We start from the raw sequence: 15,782 nt of genomic DNA on the forward strand, positions 1-15,782 counted from the left end.
CCTCGGCTGAGATTTGAGGTCGGGTATTTCCTCGGCCGTCACATCAACGCCTTCTGCCTGCAGCTGTTGATCGTCAGATGGTCAGATGGTCAGATCGTCGCATTGTGGAAGGCCGACATGGATGCATATGTGGAGATATGTGCCGAGAATGCGATGTAGGTGGATGGGCGTGGAAGCTAGGCGGAGAGCATGCCGCAACTAAAGGCAGCGGCAGCGTGCTGCGAGTCAAGCCGTCGCTCAATGATGGCATGACGGCCCGCAGGAGTGCCCGTGGTCGTGATCGTGCTTGTGCCCATGCTCGTCCTTCTTCTCCTCCTCTCGGCCCTCGAAAGCTGCGAGGCTCGTCAACTGGAGGTTGCGCATCGGCTTGCCCGCCTCCGAGATCGCGGCCGCCGTCTCTGGTAAGGTATAGACATCCCTTCCCTCCCCCTCGCGCTCCTTGATCTCCGCAACCGCGGCATCGCTCTCGAGCTGGCACCACTGCGACACGGTCGTCTCGACCCAGCCCTTGACGTATCCTTCTTCGCCGTCGCCGTCGCCTTCCCGCCCCACGGCTTCAAGACCTACGACGCGGATGGGGGTGGTGGGGAGGTACGCGACGAGGATGTTGAGAAGCGCCTCGACAAGGTCCGCGTGCCATTGCTTGATGTGCTCTTTGCCTGGCGGGGCGTCGTCCCACACCGCGTCCGAGGCAGAGGGAGGGTCCGCGCGGATGACGAGCGTCAGCGCCTCGGCGCCGCCTGAAAGCGCGAGCTGGACATGTCCCGTCCACGCGTTGCCTTGGGATGGGCCGGCGCGGGCCTCGACTACGACGTGCTCGCCGACCGCGCGGTCCAGTTTGGGCGGCGAGTTGGATCCAGGAAGGCTGGAGAGGAAGCGGCGGGAGATGGAGAGGGCGGGGAGGGAAGATGTGATGGGAACACGGAGGCGGAAAGCGGCAGCAGCGGGACGTGCTGCAGTTTGCGCAACGGCGCGAGTAATGTTGACGTTGAGTGCGCGGCGCATGATGTTGTAAGCGCGAGAGTCGAGAGGGGATCGAGATATCGCAGAGAGTGGAGGTGTGGGGTGGAGGTGGATGCAGATCCGGGATGCCGATAATCGGGAGGTCGAGGATCAGGGTAGCCAGGGTCCGGGCCTATCGTGCCATGTGTCGCGTTGGCGGAGGACGAGGCTCGAGGCACGTATGGAAATCTCAAGCCGTTCACTTTGACGGCGCAGACGAGCCCCGCGCCGGCCGCACCCCCACGATTCAAAGATCCAGGTTCTGCATATTGTCCAAAGTCTCTTTCATTATCTCTCATCATCCCATTTCCATATAAGCACAATGGCGACCAAGGTGGACAAAGCAGCGGCGCGCGCACGCTTCGAGGGCGTCTTTGACCAGATCGCCGACGAGCTCGTCGCCTACGTCAAGGGCGAGGGCATGCCCGCCGAGGCCGTCCAGTGGTACAAGGACAGCTTGTACTACAACGTCCCCGGCGGCAAGCTGAACCGCGGCCTGTCGGTCGTCGACACGCTCCAGATCCTCAAGGGCTCCGACCTCACCGACGACGAGTACTTCCGCGCCGCGCTCCTCGGCTGGTGCATTGAGCTGGTGAGTGCGCCCGCTTGCCGTGCGAACTGCCTCCACACCTTCCACTAACGCCCAGCTCCAGGGCTTCTTCCTCGTCTCGGACGACCTCATGGACGCGTCGATCACCCGCCGCGGCCAGCCGTGCTGGTACCGCAAGCCCGATGTCGGCAACATTGCCATCAACGACAGCTTCATGCTCGAGGCCGCCATCTACTACCTCCTCAAGAAGCACTTCCGCCAGGAGAAGTACTACGTGGACCTGCTCGAGCTCTTCCACGACGTGAGTGTGATCTGCTCGCGTCAGCACCATTTCGCTGGTGTCTCGCGTCAGCAAGCGGGTTGGCAGCAAGTAACTTCTAAAGGCAGGACTAACCCCAGGTCACCTTCCAGACCACCCTCGGCCAGCTCATCGACCTCATCACGGCCGACGAGAACAACCCGGACCTGACCAAGTTCTCGCTTGAGAAGCACCACCTGATTGTCGTGTACAAGACGGCGTTCTACAGCTTCTATCTACCCGTCGCACTGGCGATGCGCGTCCACGGCATCCAGGACGAGGCGGCGTACAAGGCGGCCCTCGACATCCTCATCCCCATGGGCGAGTACTTCCAGGTCCAGGACGACTACTTGGACGCATACGCCTCGCCCGAGGTGCTCGGCAAGATTGGCACCGACATTCTTGTGAGTTGCGCGAGAGCTATGCACGGGCCGCGGGGCCATGCTGGGCATGCTGGGGCGTGGGGTATGGGGCACGAGTGCTGATCCCAGGACAACAAGTGCTCATGGAACGTCAACACGGCGCTCAAATATGCGACGCCCGAGCAGCGCAAGATCCTCGACGACAACTATGGCAAGAAGGACTCGGAGTCGGAGGCCCGCGTCAAGGCCCTATACTCGCAGGCGCCGATCTCGATTCCCGAGCGTTTCGAGAAGTACGAGAAGGAGAGCTACGAGCGCCTGACTTCCCTCATCAACCAGATTGATGAGGCCAAGACTGGTCTCAAGCGCGATGTGTTTGTCTCCTTCCTCAACAAGGTGTACAAGCGCACCATGTAAGGGTCTATCTTATGTGTTGGTAATGGATTAGATGTTCGCAGGTGGTGGGGAGGTGTGGTGTGGCGTAGACGGGGACATTGCAGGAGGTACATCCACGAAGCGCCAGCCATACACCGGCCTTCCGGACGAGGCCGCCACACGATTGTTGTGAAGTGGCAGACGCGATGGTTTTATTGGCCGTAAGTTCTAGGAAACACGGCGCTGCGACAGATAGCTGGGCTACAAGGACAGCGAGGCCTGCTCAATCACCTGTTTTGCGTACAGGACATCACGACCATCGCGGGCGTATGCAGACGTTTCCATCCTGAACAGCCCAAGAGCGGAGTAGGATTGCTCCAGATACCGTTTGACTCTTCGGAAGTGGGGCAGGACTCCGCCATTGTCGTCATCACATGTTCACCCAAGCCGCAATCGTGTGCTGTAATGAGGCATGTGGACTGGCCAGCCCGCTCCCGCATGCCCCGCATGCCGCAGCTGCCGTCTTCAGAGGGTGGCGACGATCGGCCGTGACCCACTCCACAAAGTCTCACCTCCCCTCTCGCCGCCACCGTCCCAATCTGCCAACACCAAGCGTGGGGCCGTGATTGGCCGTCCGCATCGCACGATATCGCCAGCCGTAAACAAACTCCCATCACCACTCGACCATCCCCCTCCCCTCCTTCATCTGCATGTCTGCGCCCCCGCACACTCCAAATACGCGCAGCCCGGGGCCCACACCCATCGCGGCGGCGTACGCGTCTCCCGCCAGCCCGCCGTCTTCGCGCGACCCCCCTTCCCCACGCGACGCGCGCGACGCGCTCGCGCCAGCGCCAACTCCAACAAGCCCTGTGCCAGCACCAACAACCGTGCCAGCACCCACACCAACCAGTCCCGTGCCGACAAGCCCGGGCATGACGCCGGGGCGCACGCCGACCTCGCCCGCGCTCAGCGCGCAAGCGCTCGCACGACAGCCCGCGTCGCCGGGCGAGAAGCATACCCTGCCCGCGTGGCTGTGGCATACGACGCACACCACGTCGTATACGTCCGACCGGGCGGGGACGCGGCGTCGCGACGTGCGCGAGCGCCGCTTGTTCGGGATGGTGGTGTCGGCGCATGCGCAGGAGGAGAGCTTGGATGGGCTGGAGGGGGAGCGGAGAGGGGACGGTGAAGTGCAGGCTGTGCAGGCGCAGACGGAGCAGGTGGAGGAGAGGCGGAGGCGAGAGGAGACGGGCAGCTAGCTTGGATGAGAGGTTGATGGTGATCGAGAAGAGGATCGAGGGGATTGCAAGGGATAAGAGTGGCGAGCGCGATCGCATCCAGAGCAGGACCGAGCGGACAAGGTGGTGCACGCGCAGATGCAGTTGTGGATTTGTGGAGGGAAGGAGGCGTCTGGATGCGCAGCGTGAGTGTTCAGCTCGATCCACGCTGACACCAGGTCGACATCGCCTGTCTACCTGTAGCCTCATTGTCGCAGCAATCGCCCACGTCGTGGGGGGAACGGGACTCTCACGCGACTCCAAACATGTCCTCGCGTTCTCTGTATCATCGATCTCTCATCTCCGACCCTACAGTCACATACACGCGTGACTCTCTGTATCACGTCCTACTGCATTGTATGATCCTAAGGCTACAAGTACCGTACTTTTCCTCTACTCACCCCAAGGCGACCGGGCGGGCACCGAGTTCATGCTAAAAGTCCGGATGGGCGCCTCGGCAGCCGATTCATCCTCCGGCGCCGGCTCGCTCGTCGCCCAACGCCCCCGGTCCTCGTCAATGACCTTCTGCACGGCCTCAGCCGCCGGGCCCCACTCGACGCGGAATGCGAGCTCCACGTCCCGCTCGCCCGCAGGCGCCGCCTCCTGTCCAGGTGCGGCGTTGGCGAGGAATACGCGCAGGAAGTTGTTCAGACACACATCCGTGTGGTAGTTGGCGCCTGGCTGCCCAAACTTGATCGCCCAGTCGTACCTTGCAAGTCAGCTACTCTAGTTCACCTGACTCCGCAGTATATCGCACGTACCGCATGTTCGAATTGATCACTACACCGCCTGGCCGGGGTACAAGGCAGAACGTCTTGCCTTCATGCGACGCACGGCCAATCTCAAACGCCGCATTGCCGAGCCACTTGAGCATAATGTCGCGGTCGTTCTTGAGCTCCTGCATCCCACCCCTAATGGCACGCGCGACAGCGCGGGCGCGGATAGTGGGCTTCTGCCCCTGTGTCGGGGGCGGGATGGGAATCTCGCGCATCTGCGCAACGTTGGCCACGAGCGTGGGCAAGTTGCGCGGGAAAGCGCGGTCGCCCTGGTGCCAGCTGCGATACTGGTGTCAGCCGAGCGGCATGCCAGGTGACTCACATTGATGGTCTGAACAGCACGGTCTACTCGCCGCCCTGCGCGCTCGAGCACGCCAATCCACCACCCCGACAACATGTCACCGTCGCTGCAGTGCTCGCCAGCGGTCCGGGACGCCGTGATGTGCGCGATTTCTTTGCGCGTAAGGCGGACGGTGAAGAACTGTCCTGACGTCGTTCCGTCGGCGTACCCCTTGAACGCCTGCTCTACGCTCACGGGCTCGAGGAGGTCGAGATGGAACTCCTTCAGCGTCTTCTCGTTCGCGGGCGGGATGGTGACGTGCGGCGCGAAGGTCGGCATGTCATCGCCGAGGTCAGCGAAGCGGCCCATGTTGTAGAACAGGGAGACGTCCTCGAGGAAGCGGGAGAACGTCGCCGCATCACCGAGAACATGACCCCAGTTCACGCCGAGGACAGAGTTTCCGTTCGCAAGCGTTGAGAGACGGACAGCCAACTGGGCCGAGTCGGCACCGGGGACGAAGAAGTCATCCTTGAGGGGAGGGGCATACGAGCCCAGTGACTCCTGGATCACGTTCTTGTTTGGGAACGGGTACTCATCCGTGGTCGTCTGGGTAGAGAAGGGTATGGGCGACTCCGTAAGGGAGATCTGATGTAAGCGAAGAAAGAGAAGGATGGATGCAATGTGTTTCTTGTCGGCCCCGTATCAGCTTCTTCCTCCCCGCTCAGTTCTGGTTCACGTCGCCGCCGGCCGCCGACACCAAGCGTCCGACCGTTCGTTCTTCAAACTCCCTCTTCCACAACTCACAGCAAACTCGGGGAAGCCAGGCGTGGAGCTCTTGACGAAGCGTCCACACACGACAGGCCAAAAGCTGGCGGCCGTCGCGAACGCCTTCTTGAGGCGCTCCTCGTCCAAGGAAGAGGGGAAGGCGATGACGCTGGTCACGAAGCCAATGTTCCAGCAGCTGATGGGTGCAATGGGCACCTCCTGCTTGCCGAGCGCGTTGGGGTTGGCGTTGGGTACCGGTGTAATGAATCCCTCTGTGATTGTCATGGCTGCTGGGTGTGTGAAAACGCGAAGAGTGAGGTGGAACAAAGTCAATAGTCTATGTCTTGATGTCTTAATATGACCTGTGACCTCCACACGTTTTGTACGTTTATGGTTTCTGAATGTCGAATCGTGCCGGATCCGAGGCCCGAGATCCGAGGCTGTGATGTCACTCTGGTGCACCGATTGTCCTCATACCGACATGATTTCCGCAGCTCCGCACATATTGCCAGAGGAGGAGAGACGGCGTGCAGCGCGCTGTACATCGGGTTCCGAAATCATGAGACAGAGATGCATGTCTCACATTCACGAATGGTGAGTCGAACAATCGACCCAAACACCGGGAAGACAGGCGTGGACCATGCGATAGTCACGTGATTTGGTGGGTGGCGGAGGTATTTCGTCATTGTGCTGGCGCTGGCAGGGCGGGCATCGTCACCTGGAGTTGAGCCACCCCACGCAACCTTCCCTGCACCCAACCGACATCACTCACTCAGTGGTTCCCCCCCCTCGCCGCCCGACAACATCCATCCATCCATCTCAATTATCCCAATCATCTCATTCATCTTCCAACCATCGTCTCACTCTGCTCCATCGCCATCGCCCACGCGCCCAGTCTACTGTCATAACAGGCCTATCACACCTCCCCCAACACCTAGTGCTTCATCACGATGGCCTCCGCCAACCGCAAGAAGGTACTCCTGAAGGTATGTCGCTCCACCGCTCTCGTCCGACATGATGGCTGTCAGCGCGTGACTCGACAGCTCTTGTCCGCTGCTCCCTGTGCAGTTCCAACCCCATCGATTGAGATCGCGAAACAGCAGCTAACACGCAGGTCATCATCCTCGGCGACTCTGGGTGAGCTCGCACTGCCAACACCACCGCGTTTGAGATACTGACCTTGCCCCTCTCTGGACCCTCGAATCGCCACCACTTGTTCTCCGGCGTGACGCCCCCCGTGTATTATCCCGCGCTCCGTGCACCATGTTTGGTCCTTAATTACCGCCACCAGTGTCGGCAAGACCTCGCTCATGAACCAGTATGTCAACAAGCGCTTCTCGAATCAGTACAAGGCCACAATCGGTATGTTGTCGTCGTCGTGTCCGGGCGCCGGAGCTGACCCCGCCTCCCTTCCCCATCACGCCCTTGCCACGCCCTGACGCTTCCTTCATTCATGTCGCTGTTCTCAGGCGCCGACTTCCTCACGCGCGAGCTGGTAGTCGACGACCGCGTCGTGACGATGCAGTTGTGGGACACTGCCGGCCAGGAGCGTTTCCAGTCGCTCGGCGTTGCGTTCTACCGCGGCGCTGATTGCTGCGTGTTGGTCTACGACGTCAACTCAAGCAAGAGCTTCGAGGCCCTCGACGGCTGGAGGGACGAGTTCCTCGTGCAGGTTGGTGTTCCTCCATCATGACGCGAACACTCACCGCAGGCTTCTCCACACGACCCCGAGAACTTCCCTTTCGTCGTCCTGGGTAACAAGATTGACATGGAGGAGTCGAAGCGCATGGTGCGTGTTTGCCATTTCATCCGTCTTGTCTGACTCCAGGTTTCTCAAAAACGCGCGATGACGTGGTGCCAGGCCAAGGGCAACATCCCTTACTTTGAGACCTCGGCCAAGGAGGCCATCAACGTTGAACAGGCGTTCCAGACCATTGCGAAGAACGCTCTCGCACAGGAGGCCGAGACCGAGCTGTAAGTCCGACTTCAGACCGTGATGCTGACCACAGCTACGCCGACTACCCCGACCCGATCCGCATCGACTCAGACAGCTCGCAGAACTACGGCTGCAGCTGCTAAGCCCAGGATCGTGTTCAGTTAGACCGGCCTGCCGACTGCGAGAGAATTGTCGTTACTTCATCCATTCTAATCCTTCTTTGGTCGGCCTGTAGACTTTGTACAAGGTAGTGGGAGATATATGATGCGGACGTGCCAAGGTGCGAATGGAAGTGCGAACTCAACCTCGACACCCTTGTGCTCCGTACTGCCAGCCACATTGCTGGAGAGTAAGTACCTCTATGTATCTTTGCCCAAACTCTACTCGTCTCATATCCCACTCTGCGTGAGCCTGGCCTTCGATAACCCGGCACTCCGTGCCCGCGTTGCCCGGCGCACGCAATGCAAACTGCACAACTGCTGGTATAAGGAATGTGATCTTTGCACCACAGATCAGCTCTGTAGAGATAGTGCATAACACCGCCACGTCCAGACAAATCTACTTGGGTTTGTGGGCTGCACGTTAGCTTCACGTCTCTGATCACCTCACAGTCCTCGTCCATGAGCGTGTCCTCATCTAGACTCTCGTCTACCCAGGAAGGCAGCACAATGTGCTTCAGCTTGGGCTTGGCCGTGCGCCGCATAAGTTCAACGTAGCGCCTCGAGTCATCGTCGTCGATAATAATGTGCGTGAGGGCCGGGTCATCCACGTCGTCCGTGACACGGCCACCGTGGGCCCGTAGCTTCTCCTCCGCCTCAACAAGGCGCTGCGTCGCTTCTTCAGGAGGTGAGCTCTTCGCTAGTCCGTTGCGCGCGGCGTTGGCTGCTGTGTCCATGTAGAAGACGAGGTGGGTAAAAATCAGATCCTCATCGTAGTCGTCGGCACCGTTACCCATTGGCTGGTACTGACGTCAGCGAGAACAGAGGATGCCTCACGTCCTTGGGCGGGCTGTCCCCCTCTATCACACGGAGGAGCGGCTTGTCAGGCGAGTCGTGGCCAGGGGCAACGGAGCGACTGGTGGGGTCGTCTCGCGTGTCGTCGTCTCGCGTGTCAGACCGACCAACAGTCTGTGTGGATGCTGAAGGAGCCTAGAGTCAGCTTGCGAAGAATCAATCGACTCACCTCTTCACCGTCATCGTCGTCGTACACCTCCTCGTCTTCGTCATTCTCGCGTAACACCTGGCGTTCGTCCTCCGTCTCCTCATCAGAATCAGCTGATGCGATAACGGTAGAGGAGTGACTGGAAGGCTGCTGAAGACCCCATTCTGCATCCCGAGCCGCAGCGCGCTCCTCTGTCTGCGACATTTGCGGCGGAGAGGGCTCCATTGTGGGAGAAGACCCGAGCTTGGACTCATTGTCCCTGTCATACGCAGGAATCAACGCCGACCCTGTGCGGTCCCGCACAAGCGACACTTTGTCCATCTCGTCCAGAGTCATGTTGAAGTAGCGCTGGTTCGATGCGTCCTCGGACGCGAAAACAAGAAGCCTTGCGTTAGCATCATGGTCCATGAGCATCGCACTCTTTAAGCAGAGGAATAGGCCGCTTTCGTTTGATGGATTCAAGGATCCACTGCGGCTTCACGACACTGATCCCCTTGCGAATCTGGGCAGTCACGCGTGGTGCTCGTTGTCAGCGAGCTCACTGAGTACCTCACTCTTGTTGTCACTTGAGATGACGATGGCAGAGTTGTCCGCGAGCTGAGCTTGGGTGTAGTCTCCTCCGTGCTTGAATACAAGCTCCTCGAGCTCCTGTTTGCTATAGCCAGGAGCATCCTTCGGGATGACTGCGTAAGTTGTGACATCTTCAAGCGAATATGCTCACAGAAGGTGATGTCGCGGAAGATATGATCTTCGACACCGTCGTCGGGCAGACTCTGCCCTTTGAAATCCGACAACAACTCAACCTTCTTCCGAGTTTGCGGTAGTCTACGCTTCTTTCGCGTCGACCTGGCATCAGTAAAGCACGGGATGGGCTGCTCACGTTCCATTCTCGTCATCCATGTACCGCTTTTTGGGATTTTGGAGCAACGTCTTGAACTCATCAAGGCTGAGCTATCTCGATCAGCAACGACCAGGACGCACAACGTACGCAGTTCCACATATCTCGGTCGCGGTGAGCCTCGCTCGCCGGCTGGTCGCGACTTGAGCGATCCCAAAAGATGAAGCGACAGCGGGGGAACCGCAGGGTGTAACCGCAACCATAGCCCGTCGCTTTCCATCAGCGCACTTCGAAGTTGACGATTCACCTGACGCAACAATCTCCGATGCCTTGACCTCCATGACAAATGACTTATCGGGCTCGATGTACACATCGGCTCACTGTCAGCTCTTCCTCAGCCGCCGAAGACTTACGTTTATCATCAAAGCCAATTGCGCTTACCTTCATCCAAGGTGGCGGATTCTTGCGATCAAAGGGTTTCCAGTCCTGCTTATGCTTGCTCCTGGGCGTCAGCTGTGTATCTGATGATTAGACCTGCATGATCCACTCGTAATCCTCGTAGCTCATCCCGGACCCGACCTTTGCAAACGTCTCAAACTGCGGAAGCTTGCCGGAGCCATCGTCTTCTTGAGGGACACGCAGCCCGAGCAATAAGGATGAAATCTTGCCGGTGCGACCACCTTTTCCCCACCAGCCTCCAAGAACAAGCAAATCAAGGTTCTGGTGTTAGCTGTCAGCCCACACTTGAAAAATCACCTCTCCCATTTGGTCTGCATACTCAGGTTTGACCTTGACCCAGTCCGACGCTCGAGAATTAGTCACATATTGGCTATCGGCGCGTTTCACGACAATGCCCTCGCCCCTACTTGTGAGTTCGTGTGGCAAGGATCAACTCACTTTGATTCCAGAATGCGCTCGAGCGTCGCCCGGATATCCTTGCCGGTCTTGCCTCTTTCCTCGTCAACAAACTCGATGCGACCTCTATAGTCGTCGATATCCCGAAAGATTCGCCCAGATTTAAGCAACCGTTTTCGCTCTGACAGACGAGCTCCCGTGAGACACCTGTCGTTGAGATACAAGATGTCAAAGACCTTGACTGTGGGTTAGCGAAACCTCCGTGAGACTCACAGCATGGGCGAGGGGAAATGTCGTCGGCCACTCGATCTGTTATGAGCGCAGCCTGTCATCACCACCCACCACTTGCCGCGGTCTTCAGCGTTCCAAATGCCAAATATTTCTCCAGAATCGGGTCCCACACCATCATCTCGCCATCGAGGATAATGCTGTTCATCAGCTGCGGATGACTCATTACAGCTCACTTGCGAACATCGTCCTGAAACACGCCTGCCAAGTATTGGGTGAGACTACCCTCGCCAATGTGGGAGCCGTAGAGGTACGCTGAGATGAGTTATGCAGACGCCATACGCACTGTAATCTTTTGCCTTGCGAGAGCAGTAAAACCACTCGGTCCCGCTACCCCGCATGTGAAGTTGGATCCGTTCACCGTCAAGCTTTTCCTCCATGATGAACTCCGCATTTGGGGCACCGACGAGCTTGGCAATTGTGTCGTGGGAAGACGATGGCGACCGGTGACACAGCTGCGGGAGGAAACATCGGAATAGCTCGATATTCGCTTGCTGCGATCAGCTAAGTCTTTCTTGTCTATATGCCTACGCACACTTTTTTCAAGACGAATCTCGGGCTTGTACAATGTCCAGCAGACGCGCTTCAGATCAGAGCACACGTTGAAGAGCGTTGCCGCGTCGGGATGGAAGCAAGAGAACACTCCTTTCTCACGGATCGAAATGCGGAGGTCTATCATTAGCGTTATTCACGCCTCGCACACCTTTCAGAATAATGCGAATGATCCACTCCTGCTCGCTGGGGGTGCACTGTTCATTGATACGACGCAGGATAGGCACGTAATCGGCTCTGGATGTCAGCCCGCGACTCATTGGAGGCAGCTTACTGCTTCATCTTTCCTGCTGCTAGGCGGTCGAGCAGGGTGTTCACCGCCTCAACTGACAACTTGCCTTCCTCGACAGTTGATCGTGCCGCGATCTCGTGGTAGCACACGCGAGCGAAGTCTCCGGCGCCACCATCCGTCTGTCGTGAGCTCACCCTCTAACCGGAAGCTCACCTGGCCCTCGACGGGCTGCTTCCACTTGATAAGACGCTGGGCAGATTCAGAGTGCTTATCGATACCTAGCACCTCGATGTAGCACTTGGCAAGCATGGCCTCCTTGAGATTATAAACAGGTCGTTCTCGGTCGCGCTGAGGAAAAGCGTGAGCTATAACCGCGCATTTCTAGGCCGAATCTTTGCACAACCCGGCCTCGGATGACTTACATCGGGCAGAAGGAGGCGAATCAGAGGATACAGGTCATTCCCCACCTTCACTCGCCACTGATTCATGAATCGAAGGAGGATGTCCTTGCGCTTCCCCGCCTCTTCCGTCCGCAGTCGGTCCATGACACTACACAGCACCGAGAATGGCGGCGTTTGGAAGCGGTTTACACACTCGCGGGGCCGATCCAGTTGGGTCGGTGGGGGCAGGGGTGCCCCTTGAGAGAGCGGAAGCTCATCTTCATCCTTAGCAGATACTGGCGGTGGGGCTTGCCGACGGCCATGGAAGTATTTGCCCGCAGGCATACTCGACAAGACGAGGAGAGGGTAAGAGCGATGGAGGTGTTGGAGAGATCAACCTCGGGCCTCCCTCCCTGTTGCTTGTTTACGAACTGGGGATGGGTTATGACAGGTGACCTCATCTGGGCAGGCATGGTGGAGGGTTCCGGTGGAGGTGGAGGTCGCCGACGTCACGTGCCCACGACCGGGCCCTTCATGCTCGTGTGTGGGCGCATCGTCTTATGCTCATCACACTCCCTTTCTGTGCGTGCGCGGAAAGTCGTTCCCGAAGTCTCGAACGCGCTGCTGTTTGATTACATCGACTTCAGCCACCAGCCTCGATGCGGGCCCGTGAGCCGGCGAGGGCCGCCTCCTCGCTCGCGTCAGCGACCATCATCCCAGACCTGCCAGCCACCGCTACAGCCTCTCCTCGCGGTCTGTGCGCGCGCCAGGCAAAACTGGGACCGAGCCGCGCGCGCATCTTTGGGGCGTCAGTCATGGCAGATGCAGGAGATGCGTAACGCCAGCGAGCACAACTCACGACTTCACTCTCCCCAACTTACGATAACAGAATCTCTCCGCTCGCTGGCGAGCGGGCTAACGACACGACGACGACGAGCGAGCCTGAGGCTGCTCCTGACGAACAGGAATGTTGAATTCGCGTCCGACGATGACCCTCGTGCGCGAGCCGCACGAGCGCGAGCGTGCGGCTGCACCCCTCGCAAGACATGAGTTAATTGCGGGTGGCCCAGAACAAGGTGGACGGGAGCGCGCACGGAAACCGCAATCCAGTCCCCCACGCAGCCCCGTGGCCGCATTAGCATATTCAAGAAAGGCTGAAAATGCCACCGAGGACAACAGCAAGCAGCATACAGGGACCCCGCAGACAGCAGGGGACACAGCGCTCACAGCGGCGAGTCGGGGGATACCGCTGCTTTTCGCACCTTCACTTCGTGTCCCATCGCACAGCGGATTATCTCCAGGTACGGAGCATCGCCGAAAGCAGGCCTTATTTCTTGCATCGCACGCTGACTCTAGACGTACCGGGCATCGTCGTCTTCCCGCCCATGTCGGACATGAGCAGCACGGAGGCGCAGGCGGGCAGCGCCCCTGCAGCCTCCCCGGCACTTCCCGGGAGACGACCGCAACCACTTCGCATAGCAGTTGGCGTGGGAATACCCTTCCCCGCCGCGGCGACGCCTACGCGGACGCGGCACTCGGACCATGTCTTCGCCGGCTTACGCGCACCGCCAAGTCCTCCTGGAACGGCGCGGTGGGCGCCGAGCTTTTCCCTCTCTCCCACCCCGCACAGGACGCACTTTGACAGCTTCAGCAGCGTGGTCGAGATTCCACGCTTCGGAAAACGCGAGCTCAACCTCGGCATCGTACGGGGCGCAGCGCAGGGCGCCGCGTGGTTCGCTCTCTGGGCCGGCTGGGTCGCCAATGGACTTGCGACTGCTGTGAGTCTCTTCAAACGGATGAGGCTAATGTAGTTTTTCGACGTGAACATCATGTACATGCTCGCACAGTCTGCGGTGCATCTTTCGTCGGCGTTATGGATCTTCCTGGCAGCGGCGTATGCCGCTTGCTGGGCAGCGTCCGTCGGCGTGTGGCTAATCTATGGTGTCGGCTTCCACTTCTACCGCCGCTGGCGGCGCGTCCGGCCTGCCATCGAGCCGATCTATCTTTCTCTGTACGCCAACCTCCATCTCTCGTTGCTAAGCTTCGACCACTTCTGCTTTCTCCTCCACATCCGCTTGAGCCCGTGGCGCACTCGACACGCGCTCGATATTGTGCCGGAAACCTGCTATGCTGTGGTTCAACTCCTGCCTGGGCTCGTACCGATGACCGTGCGGGCGGGCATTGCGAGCGTACTGCTGATCAGCAACTGGGACACGGGAGCAACGAAAGGGCTGGCTGGAACAGAACGAGACCCTCGCTTCTTCGTGCCCTCCGGTCTCACCCCATACGCTCGCGGCGTAGTGTTGGCGTCGTGCGGCTACGTTATCTTTCGCATAATCGCGGTGGCGCTCGCCGGCGCTACGCTGCTGCTTTTTCTCGCCCGTCCACTGCGCGCCACGAACTCTCGTGAGGCCCTGCTAGGTCGGCGTGACCCCGCCGCGGTCCATTTTCCAGCCACGACATGGCGCGACGAGAATGAACTGCAGTGGGCGTGGCGGGCACGTACCCGCGCACGCGTCCAAGACGCATTCGAGTTATGCATGGTGCGACCGACACGGTCGTCAGTCACGCTCGAGAAGACGGTCCTGCCTCCAGCCCGGGCACATCGGCGAGGCGACTCCGTCCTGCCTCGCGTCTTGAGTCACGACTTTGCGCGCCGCGACGACGAGCCTGTCTCGCCCAACCCGGCACAGATCGGCTCCGAACACACTCCAACGACTCAGTCCAGCCTGCCCGGTGCAGTCATAGAGTCGCGCCGCCGCAAGAAAGAGAGCACCGCTCCGCTCACCTTTGCCGACACATTTGGTGGGATGATGGCCGACGGGTTTTACGGTGACGTCGTGGAGCTGGGTTCCTATGACCTATCCCCCACGACGCTCATAAGGGAGATACACGCGAGTGTGGGTCTGTCGCGTGTATCAGAGGAGTCGGAGCCAGGAAGCGCGCCTAAACAAAGCGATCCGTCGTCCGCATCGTCAAGTGACGCGCGACCTAAGAATCAGTCACCTCGGTGGGATTCCCCTTTAGAGACAGATGTGCCAGCATCCTCCCGCTCGCTGGCCTCGTGGCCGACAACGTCCCCGCTCACGCCCACCTTCGTGCCCATGTCGACCTACATCCCCATGGGCCCCATGCCCGCCGCAAGCCCGCACCCGCTAGATGCGGCGACGGGTGAGCCCACACTAACGGCGTCCAAGGGCCCTGTGTCGTTCGAGGTCTGGCGCGGGCGCCAACCTAGCAGCCGGCACGTGTCGTTTGGGAGCCGGCTGAGCGGTTTCTCCGCCGAGGCGACACATGGGACGATTGACCCCGACGACAGTTATGAGGAACTCATGAGCTGGTCCACCGACGGCGAGGCAGTGGAGAGGCATGCCTGGTCGCCCAGACACGGACATGATGTGGAGGAGCGTCCACCGCGCGGCAGTGCCTTCTTCGGCGACGCACCGAGCAGGGAAAGCTTGGCATGCTCGGCGCTGCTGGATACGAGTCGCGCGTCGACGCTGCTGGACACGTCGATGATCGCGGACGCTTCGGGGATGACGTCGGTCTTCGCCCTCGACGACTCGGGCGACACATCCGTGTCACTTGACCCTACCCGTGTGTCTACAACGTTCGGACTCAACGTCCTGCATCCAGTGCTCACTGAGCTCCAGCCCGCGACGCCCCCCAAAGTGTCACATGGACCCAGCACCCCGCCCCGCCCCGTCGCTCCACTCCAGCGTCCACCCCTCGAACCCCTTGAACCACGCACGCCCGCATGCCAACCCTCCGAGCCGAGTATGTACAGCGTCCCCTCGAGCGGGGACGACACGATAAGCGAGACGGACCTTTTCTATCAGCGCAAGCGGCGCGGCT

The 15,782-nt window shown here is 59.7% G+C and overlaps 7 protein-coding genes across 7 annotated transcripts; 3 read left to right on the top strand and 4 right to left on the bottom strand.

The window, feature by feature from the left end:
• Positions 1-237: 237 nt before the first annotated feature.
• COLE_06867 (uncharacterized protein) lies at positions 238-1,005 on the bottom strand (the record flags this gene model as incomplete). Its single annotated transcript, XM_018422759.2, has 1 exon — positions 238-1,005. The coding sequence occupies one exon, from the start codon at positions 1,003-1,005 to the stop codon at positions 238-240; it is 768 nt and encodes a 255-aa protein (XP_018280045.1).
• Positions 1,006-1,324: 319 nt separating this feature from the next.
• Positions 1,325-2,629, top strand: COLE_06868 (uncharacterized protein; the record flags this gene model as incomplete). Its single annotated transcript, XM_018420774.2, has 4 exons — positions 1,325-1,594; positions 1,650-1,853; positions 1,952-2,254; positions 2,342-2,629. 4 exons carry the CDS (start codon positions 1,325-1,327, stop codon positions 2,627-2,629), a joined length of 1,065 nt encoding a protein of 354 aa, XP_018280044.1.
• Positions 2,630-3,297: 668 nt separating this feature from the next.
• Positions 3,298-3,846, top strand: COLE_06869 (uncharacterized protein; the record flags this gene model as incomplete). Its single annotated transcript, XM_018427217.2, has 1 exon — positions 3,298-3,846. The coding sequence occupies one exon, from the start codon at positions 3,298-3,300 to the stop codon at positions 3,844-3,846; it is 549 nt and encodes a 182-aa protein (XP_018280043.1).
• Positions 3,847-4,257: 411 nt separating this feature from the next.
• On the bottom strand, positions 4,258-5,970 carry COLE_06870 (uncharacterized protein; the record flags this gene model as incomplete). The annotated part of the gene is made up of 4 exons (XM_018422758.2): positions 4,258-4,573; positions 4,626-4,927; positions 4,963-5,565; positions 5,725-5,970. 4 exons carry the CDS (start codon positions 5,968-5,970, stop codon positions 4,258-4,260), a joined length of 1,467 nt encoding a protein of 488 aa, XP_018280042.1.
• Positions 5,971-6,635: 665 nt separating this feature from the next.
• Positions 6,636-7,764, top strand: COLE_06871 (uncharacterized protein; the record flags this gene model as incomplete). The annotated part of the gene is made up of 7 exons (XM_018425974.2): positions 6,636-6,671; positions 6,800-6,822; positions 6,977-7,047; positions 7,155-7,357; positions 7,397-7,474; positions 7,514-7,659; positions 7,695-7,764. 7 exons carry the CDS (start codon positions 6,636-6,638, stop codon positions 7,762-7,764), a joined length of 627 nt encoding a protein of 208 aa, XP_018280041.1.
• Positions 7,765-7,778: 14 nt separating this feature from the next.
• On the bottom strand, positions 7,779-12,272 carry COLE_06872 (uncharacterized protein; the record flags this gene model as incomplete). The annotated part of the gene is made up of 21 exons (XM_065626505.1): positions 7,779-8,585; positions 8,804-9,167; positions 9,202-9,304; positions 9,337-9,465; positions 9,504-9,628; positions 9,663-9,733; positions 9,771-9,892; positions 9,928-9,996; positions 10,034-10,122; positions 10,168-10,340; positions 10,377-10,482; positions 10,518-10,716; positions 10,749-10,784; positions 10,818-10,903; positions 10,940-11,018; positions 11,050-11,257; positions 11,299-11,435; positions 11,467-11,552; positions 11,590-11,726; positions 11,761-11,895; positions 11,970-12,272. The coding sequence occupies 21 exons, from the start codon at positions 12,270-12,272 to the stop codon at positions 7,779-7,781; spliced, it is 3,564 nt and encodes a 1,187-aa protein (XP_065482199.1).
• Positions 12,273-12,570: 298 nt separating this feature from the next.
• On the bottom strand, positions 12,571-12,744 carry COLE_06873 (uncharacterized protein; the record flags this gene model as incomplete). Its single annotated transcript, XM_018422757.2, has 1 exon — positions 12,571-12,744. One exon carries the CDS (start codon positions 12,742-12,744, stop codon positions 12,571-12,573), a length of 174 nt encoding a protein of 57 aa, XP_018280039.1.
• Positions 12,745-15,782: the final 3,038 nt, after the last annotated feature.

The sequence above is a fragment of the Cutaneotrichosporon oleaginosum genome (genome assembly GCF_008065305.1).
Source record: "Cutaneotrichosporon oleaginosum strain ATCC 20508 chromosome Unknown ATCC20508_contig06, whole genome shotgun sequence".
Classification (NCBI taxonomy): Eukaryota; Fungi; Basidiomycota; class Tremellomycetes; order Trichosporonales; family Trichosporonaceae; genus Cutaneotrichosporon; species Cutaneotrichosporon oleaginosum.